At 32.0% G+C, this 13,624-nt stretch overlaps 1 protein-coding gene across 1 annotated transcript; it reads right to left on the bottom strand.

The window, feature by feature from the left end:
- Positions 1 to 404: 404 nt before the first annotated feature.
- On the bottom strand, positions 405 to 8,154 carry crtam (cytotoxic and regulatory T cell molecule). Its single transcript, XM_087270894.1, has 12 exons — positions 8,083 to 8,154; positions 6,827 to 6,973; positions 5,585 to 5,737; positions 5,390 to 5,506; positions 4,297 to 4,455; positions 3,111 to 3,209; positions 2,252 to 2,329; positions 2,103 to 2,141; positions 1,925 to 1,996; positions 1,599 to 1,745; positions 1,424 to 1,510; positions 405 to 935 (listed from the first exon to the last, which is right to left on the bottom strand). Exons 1-12 carry the CDS (start codon positions 8,132 to 8,134, stop codon positions 775 to 777), a joined length of 1,311 nt encoding a protein of 436 aa, XP_087127020.1. The 5' UTR covers positions 8,135 to 8,154; the 3' UTR covers positions 405 to 774.
- Between the last annotated feature and the right edge of the window lie 5,470 nt (positions 8,155 to 13,624).

The raw sequence follows: 13,624 nt of genomic DNA, 5'->3' as shown, positions 1-13,624 counted from the left end.
AGCCCTGGTGAAGTATTTTTACATTCACGATGAGTTACATTTTAACATCTATTTATTATTTTATGGAAAATATCTAAAACTATGAAAAGAATTGAAAGAAAATAGCAATTATTAGAAATGATCACACATTTACCCGGAAGGTGGCACTGCGCGCAAAGTATATGTTGCTAACAAGGAAGTAGCAAAGCTGCTCACATTTAGTCAAAAACATTAAATATATAAATTATAACTCATATTTAAAGTGCATCAAGCTGAAATATCTCAGTTTTTAAATAATATGGGCACAACACTAGCCTACGTGCCATCAAAGACAGTGATCTTGGTCAAGTTGTTTCACTTTCATTTAGCTACGATTTTCTATGTTCTAGAAGATTCACACACAACATACATTACATAACGCAATGCCTTATTAAATGTTTTATTGAAAACAGAACAGAGCAGCACCAATTTAACATTCCTCATTATTAATCTATAATAATAAAATACCATGGCAGTACATTTCAATTTTATCAAGGAACCATTTTATGGTTATCAAATTATTGTAAACACATAACAAAGCAAACATTATAAAATAAACTCTTATTTACATTCTGTATAAAAAATAATGTAAACCTTCAACAGTTAAAAAAAAGGATATACAGTACACTGTACATTACATACAAAAGTCGGCAGCTATCAGCTTTAATGTTCACAGAAACAGGCTAAGTGAGTTAGCACCATAGTTCATAACAGAACTGCAAAATCAGTTCAGGGTTTTGAGGATTCAACGTTCCTCTAAAGTTCAGTCTCCTTGACACAAGCTTTGTCCTGTTGGTTACAAGCCGTTTTGGAATTGTCTTGTGCTTCGTTAATCACATCTACTGTAGCGACTGAAACTGTGGTGTTTTGAGGAGGTTCTTCTACTTTGTATACTGTAAAGTTTGAGTTCCAAAAACCTAGTCAGACAATCAAGAGAAATGTAAAATATTAGAAGTTAGTATAGGTGCAAACATGCGTATATTTGATCTTTTAGATCAGGGGTGCTCAAAATTTTACTATGAAAGGCCAAAAACCAAACTTTATTAAGGCTAGTGGGCTTAAGCCAAATGATTGTCATGGGTAATTTCCTAATTTATTTAATAATATTACAAATTACTAGAAAACATTGCTTTATTATAACCAATAGAGTATATATATTTTACATTTTATATCTTATTACTGTAAAAACAAAACAAAATCTAATTTATAACAGAATGGAGGTACACTAGTGACACAAAAAGGTTACTTCAAATTAGAAATGATAATCTCTGTCGAAGGCATTCACTCCAACCCTCTCCATCATTCTTAGATGGGGTGGTGGGCCAAATCATTGGTTACAATTGGCCAACTTTACCCCACAGTATACTTTGGGCATCTCTGTTTTAGATTATATCAGTGGATTTACCTGGTCTTCTCCTATCATGGGCCTGCTTTTCTTCATGACTTGCTTTCGATTTGCTGCTTTCCACAGACTGGTCCGATTCTTCATTCTCTGTTAGAAAAAATAAATAAAAACTTAGCTAAACCATAAAACAAATCTATTAAATTTGAATTAAAGTATGCAAATATTTTTATGTTACCTTTTTTCCAGGCTATATGAGTCTTTCGCAATCTTATCAGGAAGAAGATGACTACAATAAGCAAACAGATGATAAGGGTTGTGACCAGCAGGATCAGCAGTGGTGAGCTTTTCTTTTGATTGTATTGTCTGTCTTTATCCCCATCATCTGCAAATACAAGAATTAATAATAATTAAATTACAAGACAAGATTACAAAAGCATTAGAAAAGCAAATGTATATTTTTTAATCATTTTATTTACCAACAAATATCCATTATAGTTAGATAACATTTTGGATATATTATAATTTTAGCAAACATTTATGTGCAGGCCTCTAATTATTCACCTTGTATATTAGTGCTATTGTTTGTCAAGAATCCATCAGTAGAATTGGACTCTGAAGAGGTTATGTCATGTGCTGAAATATAAAAAAGAACAGTGATTAATTCCATAACATAATATAAGCATGACATTAATATTTATTTAATTTTTTATATTAAATAATTACTTTTATTCACACTTACTTGTCAAGCTTATATCGAATTCTGTAGAATGCTCTTCCACTAAAAGAGATCAAAGCATATTAGTTAAAAATTAATACAATATCTATACAGTATGTTGTATATGCAAACACATATTAACTTTTAGACTAAAATTGTTTTGTTTCTCATACCTTGTATACTTTTTGAGGTAGTGTCTTCTGTTGCGAACACTTCAGTACTTTCTGAAATTGAGGATAGTTCCACAGGGGCTGTAATCAAATGGTGTGTTTGTTAAATATTTGTTGAGATGTGTCAAATTAATTAAGTGAATTTTAATAAATAAATAAATAAATAAATAAAAATAAATGTAAATTTATCAATACTTTTAAATGCAAAATTAAAGATGAACGACCTTTAATTGATATTTTTCAGCAAAAATTTAATCAACAACAACTGACATCCTTAATAGTAACAAAACATATTTTATAACTCAAACAGCTGCTGCTTTCCAACATTCTTCAAAATATATACTTTTATGTTCAACAGAATAAAGAAACTCTAATAGATTTGAAATAAATGAAGGGAGAGTGAATGATGACAGAATTTGCATCGTTTGGGGTGAACTATTCCATTAAAGGTGTAAATAAACATCCTTAAAGCGTTTATATGAAGTTAGTTAGTTATTATTTTACTTATTTTTATGTAATGTGTTATTTATGTAATTTGTTCCTTATTTGCACCTGATATTTTTATTTTTATTTTTTTTATTGTACATTACTGTGTTCAGTACAAAAAAAGGTTTGTTTGAAGTACTTAAAAGTTACCATTAGGTGGAGGCAGAGAGTAAATGGAGCAAAATAAGTTTCCATTTGTGGTTTTAGTTGAAGGCCTCACACACAAAAAAGGTTTTACTTTCACCTTATTTGAGCTGTATTTGAAGCTGTATTCTCAAGATCTCTATTTTATGTATTGTTATTGTGGCTGTCACATATTTCATCAAGATATGAAATAATTTATCCTAAGCCGCATATGAAATTAAACAAAACTTACTTGTACTGCTGATGACAGGAGGAGAAGTGGCTGTGATCATTGTTTCGGTTTTTAGGTCATCTCTAGTAGAATAAATTGAAGTGGTTGAAGATATAATAGCTAAATAAAAACACAATTAAAAACAGTCAGTTACTCAGAAACCGAATATACTTCAGTTTTCACACATAGGCTTTGTTTTTGCACTATATAGTTTGTATTGGAGTTAACACTTAAAGGGAAAGTTCAACCAAAAATGAGAATTCTGCTATTATTTACTCCGCTTCCACTTGTTTATAACCTTTATTTATTTTGGTGGACACAAAATAAAATATTTTAAAATGTGCTTGTAGCTGTTACCCAATGATGTCAATGTCACACTGTTTTTTTATACTATGGAAGTCTATTTGTTCCAGTCTTCTTTTTTTTTTAGTATAAAAAGAAACTCAAAATGGTTTAAATCCACATAACGTAGAGTAAATTATGAGGTAATTTCATTTTTGGGTGAGGTATCCCCTGAATCAAGCCATTTCATAGTCAGCAACAAAATGGAGCACAAAGAAAAAGAACAACAAACTACTGAAGACAGCAAAAACAATACACCGTTTCTTGATTGCTTCTGTAAGAGGATTTACATATTCGATATCCATAACATTTTAACCTCTAACCTTTAGAGAGTAAAGACAGACACTGGATGAAGATAAATCTTTTTAGTTGTGTTTGCGAATGCTATTAAATAGAGTGCATTTTAAAAAGATGCCAGTTTGAACTTGAACTGTGCTATAGTGAGCTAAAACATAGAAAATGAAAAATGCTTTGAGCTCTACTTTTTAGAATCTTATTTATAAGTTTCCTACTTATCATATTACACAGTTAGTGGAATTATTCTGGATAGGGAACATCGTTTTTTTTCGTTCAGAGAAATAGTTGATTTCCCTGACATCATATGACTGACCATTCGAATTTGAAACACACATTCACTTCAATAGGAAATCACCAAATACTCTGAAGTGTTGATGAACTTTCCCTACGCAACACAGCCAAACAAAATCCCCTAATTTTCAGTTCCTTTTTTTTTTAAATGGCCAAAAACATCTATGGCAAAACAGCCATTTTTGGTCACATGCTTTGTGGTGAGGTTAACCCAAACGTGAAGGTTTCTAGTGTCTATTCCTGAAACTGGTTATATGTAGAATTATTGTATACTTACAGTGATTTTGAATGATGATGAAGTTCATCACTTTATTTTGAAGCTCTCTGTGTTTCGCCAAGCACTTCACTGTTGCTTCTCTGATATGGGTTTTGATTGTTAAGATGCTAACTGCGAACGTCCTATTTGATCTTTCCTCCAGCCAGGTATTGGGTACAGCTTTAGGACAAAACAGAGTATAGATATATATTTAGTCATCTGTGATTGTTATTCAAAACACACTCTATTGATTTTACTATAGTGTAATCGTCCTCAGCTGACCTATTCCACAATGTTATAGTTCCTCTATTTTCACGAGGATTCTCAGTAAGGTAAATGTCAGAAGGCATGGGAATTTGTTTGGCCATATATATTTTCACACAGTAATACTTAATAATGATTTAGCTTTACAATTTAAAGTAGCTTTTCTATTAAATACATGTAATGTTGCTTTTTACTTTAGACTTTTCAGAAATCATTCAAGAGCATATGCTTGAAATATATGGGGTTTTTTTTTTTGTATTTATGATTGTGTCTCTTTTCATTTTTAATCAGTTTGAGGTGTTATTTTGAATTTTTTATTTCAAATACTGACCAGAAAATTAATCAAAATTGATTTTCTAAATGGAGCAATAATGAGGTGTTTCATTTTGGTGTCCAAATCAAATTAAAATAACAAAAATGATTTCATAACGAGGAAGCATATTCAAGTAATTATAATATGGATATGTAATACATTTCATTATCTTTTAAAAAGAAAATTTAAAAAGTACTTGCTTGTAAATGCAATAAACAAATCTGGTACAGTGGCAAAGTAAAAGATTAAAACTGCACTGTGAGCCTTAAGTACTTTCAAATGATTCCTGTTCTTAATAACCCATACAAGATATTTTGTTATATAGACTATTGTTACACTGAATAGTATTTAGGATCTGTTTTGTAAATCATGGTAAAAATGTAAAATGGTAAAAAAAAGTATTCGGATGCTCGATACGTGTATACAGTGCATAAGCTTATAATTTATTGTTGTGATGCTTAAAAACTCATTCTGTTTTTGACCTACATACCTGTCTGCCCCCTATAACTGCCCACTCAGAAATTTCTCATAACTTACCTTCAACTTCAACACCACCAATTTGCCATGAGAGTTTGGGTGGGTGGCCATTCGCTGCCGTTGTACATTTGATGACTGCTTTACCCTCATGCTCAGTCATATCTATTTTTGGAGATCCTAAAATCAGATCGAAAAGAGTCTTAAATCATGTTCCAGTGTTCAACACTGAATCTTTTAATCATTTTTGATACTTACCCAAAACCTTTACTTTAAATCTTTTTGTAGAGACTTGATCTTCATAGACGAAACATCTATAAAGTCCTTCATCTTTAAATGTTACGTTTGACACTACTACGGTAAATTCAAAGCTGTTCGAAGTAAAAAGGTTGATCCTTGGATCCTTTAGACCTGTACGAGAACATCAAATGAATGTTTGAGATTTATGAAAGAGGATGTAAATAGATGTTTATAATATGTTTTTATAAAATGTAATCTCTTAAAAACTAAGGTTCCACAACAGAGTTTTTTCAACAATGCAACAGTAAAACCATTTTGTTTTCTTTAAAGGACTGTTTAGCATAAAGATTAGTGTTTTTTAAAGTTTGAAGAACATTTAAACATTTTCCCACTATAATCCTCTTATAAATAAAGCTGCCAGGAAGAACTAAAAGGTTTTTTTTTACAGTGAAGTCAAAGATTGACTTTTCTTGGTTCCCCAAAGAACATTTTTGTCCACAAAGTTAGTCCACAAAAGATACATTTTTTCATATATCGTAACAATCTAAAGAAACTTTTCCACGTTTTGTACAATGTAAATATTCCAAGGATGTTTAAATGCTTTTTGTAATCTTCGGTGCCTTTTTTCAATAAAGAAGTTCTACAGATGTTAAAGTTTCTTTGTGGAATCTTCAGTGCCAACAAAGAACTTTTATTTTTAAGAATGAAGAACTTTCTTTCAATTAAAAAGTTCTTTGGATGTTAAAGTTTCCTTGTGGAATCTTCAAAGCCAAAAAAGACCTTTATTTTTAAGAATGAAGAGCCTTTATCAATGGAAAACTGTTGTGGATATTAAAGATCCTTCATGGAAGAGTAAACGCCAATCAAGGACCTTTATTTAAAAAACGAAGAGCCTTTTATCAATAGAAAACTGCTGTGGATATTAAAGATAATTTGTGGAAAAATCAAAGCTAATAAAGGACCTTTATTTTTAAGAATGAAGAACCTTTCATCAATGGAAAACTGCTGTGGATGTTAAACATTCCTCATGGAATAAATAAAGCCAATAAAGTAGTTTTATTTTTAAGAGTTAAGAACTTTTTTTTTTCAATAAAAAAAGTTTTATGGTATGTCCAGTCATCTACTAATGCCAGTAAAGAACCTTTATTCATTTATTATGAAGAGTGAATTATCATTTATAATGAATAATCAAGGTTCTATGGATGCTAAAGAATCTTCAAGGAACCTTTATTTTTAAGCATACAGTGTTCTTGTCCTCACCTTTGTGCGTGTTAAAGAACATAACATGGCCTTCTTTTCTCCACTCCATATGCACGTTATCACTGAGGTTTCTTCGAGGGCATTTCAATACCAGAGTGTCTCCTTCTACAACTGCAATGAACTTTGTCGCCAAACATTCTCTTAAACCTGTTGAAAATGAATAGAAGTTAGTATGTTATACAGATGAATTCACATCGATTGGGGCTAAATGTAGTCAATATGTAGGCTAGTTTAATGGAAGAACAGTAGGCTGATAAGGGGGCAGTCAGGACCGCAGACACCTGCTCAACTCTGACTCATATACATATTCTCACCGCTCACAGAAACTGTGGCTGATAGTGAGAGGGGGCTACGCTTTGCATTAGAGAAGAAAAGTGACTGCTGTAAGTGGTCTTTTATTTGCTTGCGCGGTTTGATCTTGCAGCGAGAGAAAACTTGCCACTGACACATACAGCGATGCTGGAACAGGAAACAGTGGTGTTAACACGTTTCTCAGAGGTGTAAACATAAAACAGATGCAGTTCTAAATCTGGAGGTGTTTTATGCATATGTAAAATTGACCCTCATGCTTTCGTATGTGGGAGTTTACAGTCCATGCTTAATTTGATTCTCAATGTTACACTCATTAATTCCATTAAATGATGAGTTTTATATTATTTTTGCTTCTTGTCCAAACTACAGTACATATATAAAATGAGCTGAAACGACACAATTCTTGAGATTTTTTTAGGACAACTTAGTTGTTTTATGTTCAATCCACTTAAACACTTACAGTTAACTTAATCGATTTGTGTCAGACAACATGTATGAGTTGTGTTCTATAGTAAAGTCCATTAATGACAAGCTGCATTGAATATTGCAAGAATATTTTCAACAATGGCATTATGAGCAAACTAGTTATATCAATCCATCCAGTAACAAAATTTCTATGACAATTTCGCAACATCACTTAATCTTTAATGTAATAAACATGATTTTTGATTGTAAAAATGCTTAGAAAAATTATGTTAATTAATATTTGAGTTAAATAACATCAGAATATATAACTTATTTACATGCTACTGTATAGTAATTAAAACAGTTGTACATTAAAACGACTGATCTGGTTATATCATACACCATCATACAATAAAACATGCAGCAAAATCCTTTTTGGGACAATATAATCTCCCTGCCACCACATTCGCAATCTATTCAGCCAAAACAACACTTAGAGATGTATAAGCGGTTGTAAATGAGAAATGCGTTTGTCTTACCTGCTGCGATCAACATGAGAAAGTGAATAACAAAGGCTTGTTTGATCTCCATTCTGCGCGCTTGTGTACTCTGAAGCTCACTTCCTCTGCTTAGACTCTTTTAAAGAGAGCGGCTTCCATGACATCACCGAATGTCATGGTCTTTCCCCCTCTGCTAATTTAATGAAGTTATGTGTGAAGTTTCAGGGGCATTCAGATAGTGGTTCTCTTAAAAAATCCACACTTGCCACCTTTTGACCTATTAGGTTGTTATCACATATTTAATCGAATGACGTGTTTGGTTCACACTTACAATGCAACTTAAAAATATAAGTTTATTTTATTTTATTTTATTTTATTATTTTATTTTATTCAATCATTCACTTTATTTTCGGCTAAGTCCCTTTATGAATCTGGGGTCACCACAGCGGAATAAACCACCTTTTTAATATTATATTATATTATATTATATTATATTATATTATATTATATTATATTATATTATATTATATTATATTATATTATATTATATTATATTATATTATAATATATTATATTTTTTATATTATATTATATTATTTATTTATATTTATTATTATTTTATATTTTATAAAAATGATGCTTGCATTTATGCTCTCATTTATGCATTTATGCGCTGGTGTACATAATTTTACCTTTGTAAATGTAATTTGATGCGGACACCAAAATTGGATGTCTTGTGTTTGTCACTCATAATAATTGCTGAAAAAAAGCCTGGACATCAAATAAGCATGATGAAGTGGGGGATTAAAACTGAAGACTGAAGTAAGTAATACTTTAAAGGATTAAAATATAAAATAGTTATTTCAGAATATTATTATTTTTATAATAATAATAATAATAATAATAAAATAGAGCTTGAATTGAATATAGACTTTTTTGCTGAATTCAAAAATCCTAAATGAACACAAACTTTTAAATGGTATTATATTATAACATAATATAATATATTAATATGCTTATACAATTAGAGCTGTAATAACTCTTTCCACCTTTGATGAATAAATAACCTTCCCCCAGTCATGATGAATCATTTCAGCAAATTTAAATCAGGTTAATACAGGGTATCCGCAGAGTCTTAAAGAGTCTTAAAATGTCTTAAATCTCAAAAGCTAAATTTTGGCCTTAAATCTACTGAATATTGTGTTGTAGGTCTTTGATTTTTTTAGCAGGTCTCAATATTTCTTTGTTCATGTATAGCTACCTATTCTGGCCGTTAACAGTCATAATCTTCAACAATCCCAGTCTCAATAAAACTCAATTAAAAATGTAACTCTACCATAATGTTTTTATTACTTTCCTTACAGTAACATTTGTTTAAAAGTTCTCCATTTATTTACTGCTAATGAAACTGACCTGACCTATATTTTTTCTTATTAAATTATTATTATTGTATTATTAAATTTTTTCAATTATACACAAAATTCTTTTAAGTCTAAAATTCATTCATAATGGTCTTAAAAAGTCTTACATTTAACTTGGTGAAACCTGCAGAAACACTGTTAATATAATGTTTGTTTGTTTGTTTGTTTGTAGGTTTCTGTAATTAGACTTGTTTATATCTGGATATTTATGTGAATAATCTATCTAAATTTACAGACCACTTTTAACCACGTAACTGTGTAAGATGGTGAAATAAAAATTATTTTTAGATCAGAGTTTCTATTACAACCTGATGACTGCGTCACCACAAGTGTCATCACTGCCTGCACTTGCCAACTGAGCACAAACAGGAACGACTTTATTAGGCTTGTAATGGGAAAAAGACAATCAGATCAAATTCACACCACCTACTGACCGCTACAGCAAAAATAAAAAAACAAAAAAACACTTCCCCGTTTTCATTTAAAGGAACATAGAGCCCAAATAAGGCATTATTACGCAGCTGTATTGTGTTTTTTTTTGGCAATAGTCAAGGATATACTCTTTGATGAATAAATGTTAAATATGAAGTCCACTTCAGTGACTGAGATGCCAGAGTGGCTCACAATGAAAGATTTAACAGTAAGTTTCTTCAGAGGAAATGTGTGGTCTACAATATATAGTGCTCAGCATATATAAGTACACCCCTCACAAATCTCTCTTTTAAATTCATCATTTTAATAGGAATTCATACAATATTATATTTGTGCATAAACAGTAGATTCATTTAGTCAGTACTGAAGCCAAATCTGGAGCTTATCTATCAAAATAACTTATGATAGCGGTCCAAAAGGTAGTAAACCCAAATTTAGATGTTAGACAAAAATATTAAACGCAAATTTAAACAAAAGAGGAAAAATCAAAAGAAGCAAGAAAGAAAAAGAAAAAAAATAGTTCAGATTTTTTAGGGGTTTTTTTTTCAATTTTTTTTTCAAAATTTTGTTTAATTTAATTGTATTATCTAAAATATTGACTAAAATATTATTTTATTAAATATATATGTTAAATAAATCTGTTTTAATTAAATGTACCAAAATATATTACCTATATTCACTGAGAAATTGATACAAATATTAATTTCCGAAATGGGGTGCACTTAATTATGCTGAGCACTAGAATCCTGAAAGCCTTCATTTAATAAATATCTTTTATGTGACCTCGAACTACAAAACCATTTATAAGGGTTTGGAACATATACATCATCTAAGCTGAATAAATAAGATTTCCATTCATTTGTTGATGTGGAAATATTGAGAAAACAACCTTTAAACTTGTCCAAATTAATTTCTTAGCAATGAATATTACTCTTACAATGTTTAGATTATTCATAGATTTTTTTTTTACCTAATTTTCACAAGAAAAGAAAAAATATATATTACTGACATATTTTTTGTTTTGGCTCAGTCCCTGATTTTTCAGGGGTCACCAAATCAAATGAACCGCCACAAATATATATATATATATATATGGTATTTATATATATATATATATATATATATATATATATATATATATATATATATATATATATATATATATATATATATATATATATATACCAATTATTCCGGCATGTTTTACGCAGCAGATGCCCTTCCAGCTGCAACACACCTTCATTCTCTCTCTCTCTCTCTCTCTCCCTCTCTCTCTCTCTCTCTCTCACACACACACACACACACACACTCATGTACTACGACCAATTAAATTTTTTCAATTCACTTATAATGCATGTATTTGGACTGTGGGGTAACTGGAGCACTCAAAGCCCACAAACGAACACTCAAAACCACGCGAACACTGGGAGACCATGCAAACTCCACACAGAAATGCCAACTGGCCCAGCCTGGATTCAAACCAGCGACCTTCTTGCTGTGAGGCAACAGGCAATGTATATACATAACTTGACATTAACTTTTTTTCTCACCACCACACTGGTCATTTTCACAAGACTAAATTTTGTTGTTGAAAACTGTATTTTTATATACTCAAATTTGACTTTTGCATGCTAAAAGTTGGCCTACTTGAGTAAGAGACGTTTTACTTGATTTGGGTCATTAAAAAACTCTGACTACCAATATTATGATATAGGTATATCTGCTGTATTCAACCTAAAACCTACAGTAGGTTGATATAAAACCAAAACAACACCCATGTCTTAGGACATTTTATTTGGATAACTGTAAGTTCATGACATGTTAAATATATAGTAAATCTGCTGTTTTTAAACATACAGAATAATAATAAATGCAGTAATGTAACAACTATAACATTACCGTTATATCTATCTTAGGACATATTTGATTACCTTTTTATTACTAAATCATAACAACTATTTATTTGTTAGACTACTGTATTGTCAAACCATGTTGCATACAAATGCATTCAACAGACTTATGACAGTGTATTGCTGCAGAAGACAAATAAAACATGAGACAGGTGTTTAGAAATAGTAGTTTATTTTGTTTGACCTGCATACTTATCTAAACAAGGTAAACTTTCAGAAAACAGCCCGGAAACATTATAATGCGCGCGTTCGTTAATATAACCCGCGGTTGTCTTCAACTGTTGTCCTTCTTTGCTCAACAACTTAGCTGAAAAACAAAGCAAAACATTACAACAGCCAGACAGAGCAAAGAGCATAGAATCACCAAGAGGCGACCCTGTAGTGCAATTTGGGAAACAGACACTAGATGGCGCGGCGGCTGTTTTATCAACACTATGAAGGATGCATCTCAGCTTTAACGCGCTTTTTGAATAAATTAATTAAAAACAAAGCAGCTGCTTGCCATCGCGACAGCAATGAGATCCAATGGACGGCCGATCGCTTTCACTTCAAAATGGCGGTATCCGGGGCTGTTGCTGGGCGCTGCTGTTGCAATGCCTCTTGGTCGTTCTGAACTCTTTGCATAAAGTTAAATCATAACAGTTACCATGGTTTCTATTTCAAACTATAGTAAACTAAAGTTTGAAACTATAGTTTAAAATAGACAATGAGTGGGCCTCGCTGCTCCCACCCACCACCATAACCCTCTCAGCGAGGTCCCACTACTGGCCTCCCGTGTTTCCCTGAGGGTCCTTAGGGCTTGTTTGATCCCTGCCTAGGGCTCAAAAGCGCCTCGCCCCAGGGAGTGCACGAGTAAACTGGGCGCCAGGCCGTGTCAGTGTTCACTGGATGTTGCTCGGCGGCACATTTCGAGCAACAAACACGTAATATTCTTTGCGATATTGCGTTTATGTACGCAAACCGCAGGGAACTACAGCACAGACGGGCCCGAGTGAAGCTTCACGAAGTGGACATCGTGAGATTGGCGTGGCTCCACTCGTACCGTCGGTATTAAACTCACCTTGGTCAAGTACAAACAGCAACACTGAGCAAACTGACAACGCTGACAGAGAACCGACAAGCTTTATAGGAATGCAAATGCAAATTTTTACAAGACACGTCATTGCGAGTCTCGTTGTCATGGTGAGCTCTTAAGAGGGCTCACCTGATTGGAGCACATAGACTCGGGATTCTGCGTCACGGTGAGTTTAGGTCTGCTGTGGACAAAAACATATTAAAAATATTCAATATAGTTTTTTACATTTTTGGTTCTGTGTAATATTCTGGGATGCTGTATAATATGGAGACAGATGAATATAATTGGGTATATGGCGAGCTTAGTGTTGTTCCCATACTTATTAACTTCAGGTGACCTGTTATTGTGAGTTTTATTTTTTTTTCATTGTATACGGTTCCTTTTACAATTTTAAAATACATACAGTTAAATAAACGTTGGCATTCATTTAGTTGTTCCCAGAGATGTATAGTAACGAAGTAGAACTACTTCACTACTGTACTTAAGTACTAAAAGGCAGTATCTGTACTTTACTGGAGTATTATTTTTTTCTCCTACTTCCACTTTTACTTAAGTACATATTTTCCATGAGTTTAATACTTTTACTCCGATAGATTTTTTATGTGCTGCATCGTTACTCGTTACTAGGGGTGTCAAAATGATCGATATCAGTTCAGTAATAGGTCATAACCGGTGATTACGTGATGACGTCATTTATCTCCTATGCGCGATGTCGCAATACTATTGCGGAGGATGGAGGCGCG

Source organism: Danio rerio, chromosome 10, assembly GCF_052040795.2.
Source record: "Danio rerio strain M-AB ecotype USA chromosome 10, GRCz13ab, whole genome shotgun sequence".
Lineage (NCBI taxonomy): Eukaryota > Metazoa > Chordata > Actinopteri > Cypriniformes > Danionidae > Danio > Danio rerio.
Note: the sequence above shows the minus strand (reverse complement) of the source record. Positions and strands in the feature narration are given on the sequence as shown.

What these genes read in the sequence shown, in the direction of transcription:
- crtam (XM_087270894.1), bottom strand. Translation starts at nt 8,134, where the DNA reads ATGGAGATCAAACAAGCCTTTGTTATTCACTTTCTCATGTTGATCGCA. An exon ending in GTTCTTTAACACGCACAAAG is followed by an intron (nt 5,738 to 6,826) that starts GTGAGGACAAGA and finishes GTTCTCGTACAG; the next exon opens with GTCTAAAGGATCCAAGGATC. An exon ending in TGGTGGTGTTGAAGTTGAAG is followed by an intron (nt 4,456 to 5,389) that starts GTAAGTTATGAG and finishes TTTGTCCTAAAG; the next exon opens with CTGTACCCAATACCTGGCTG.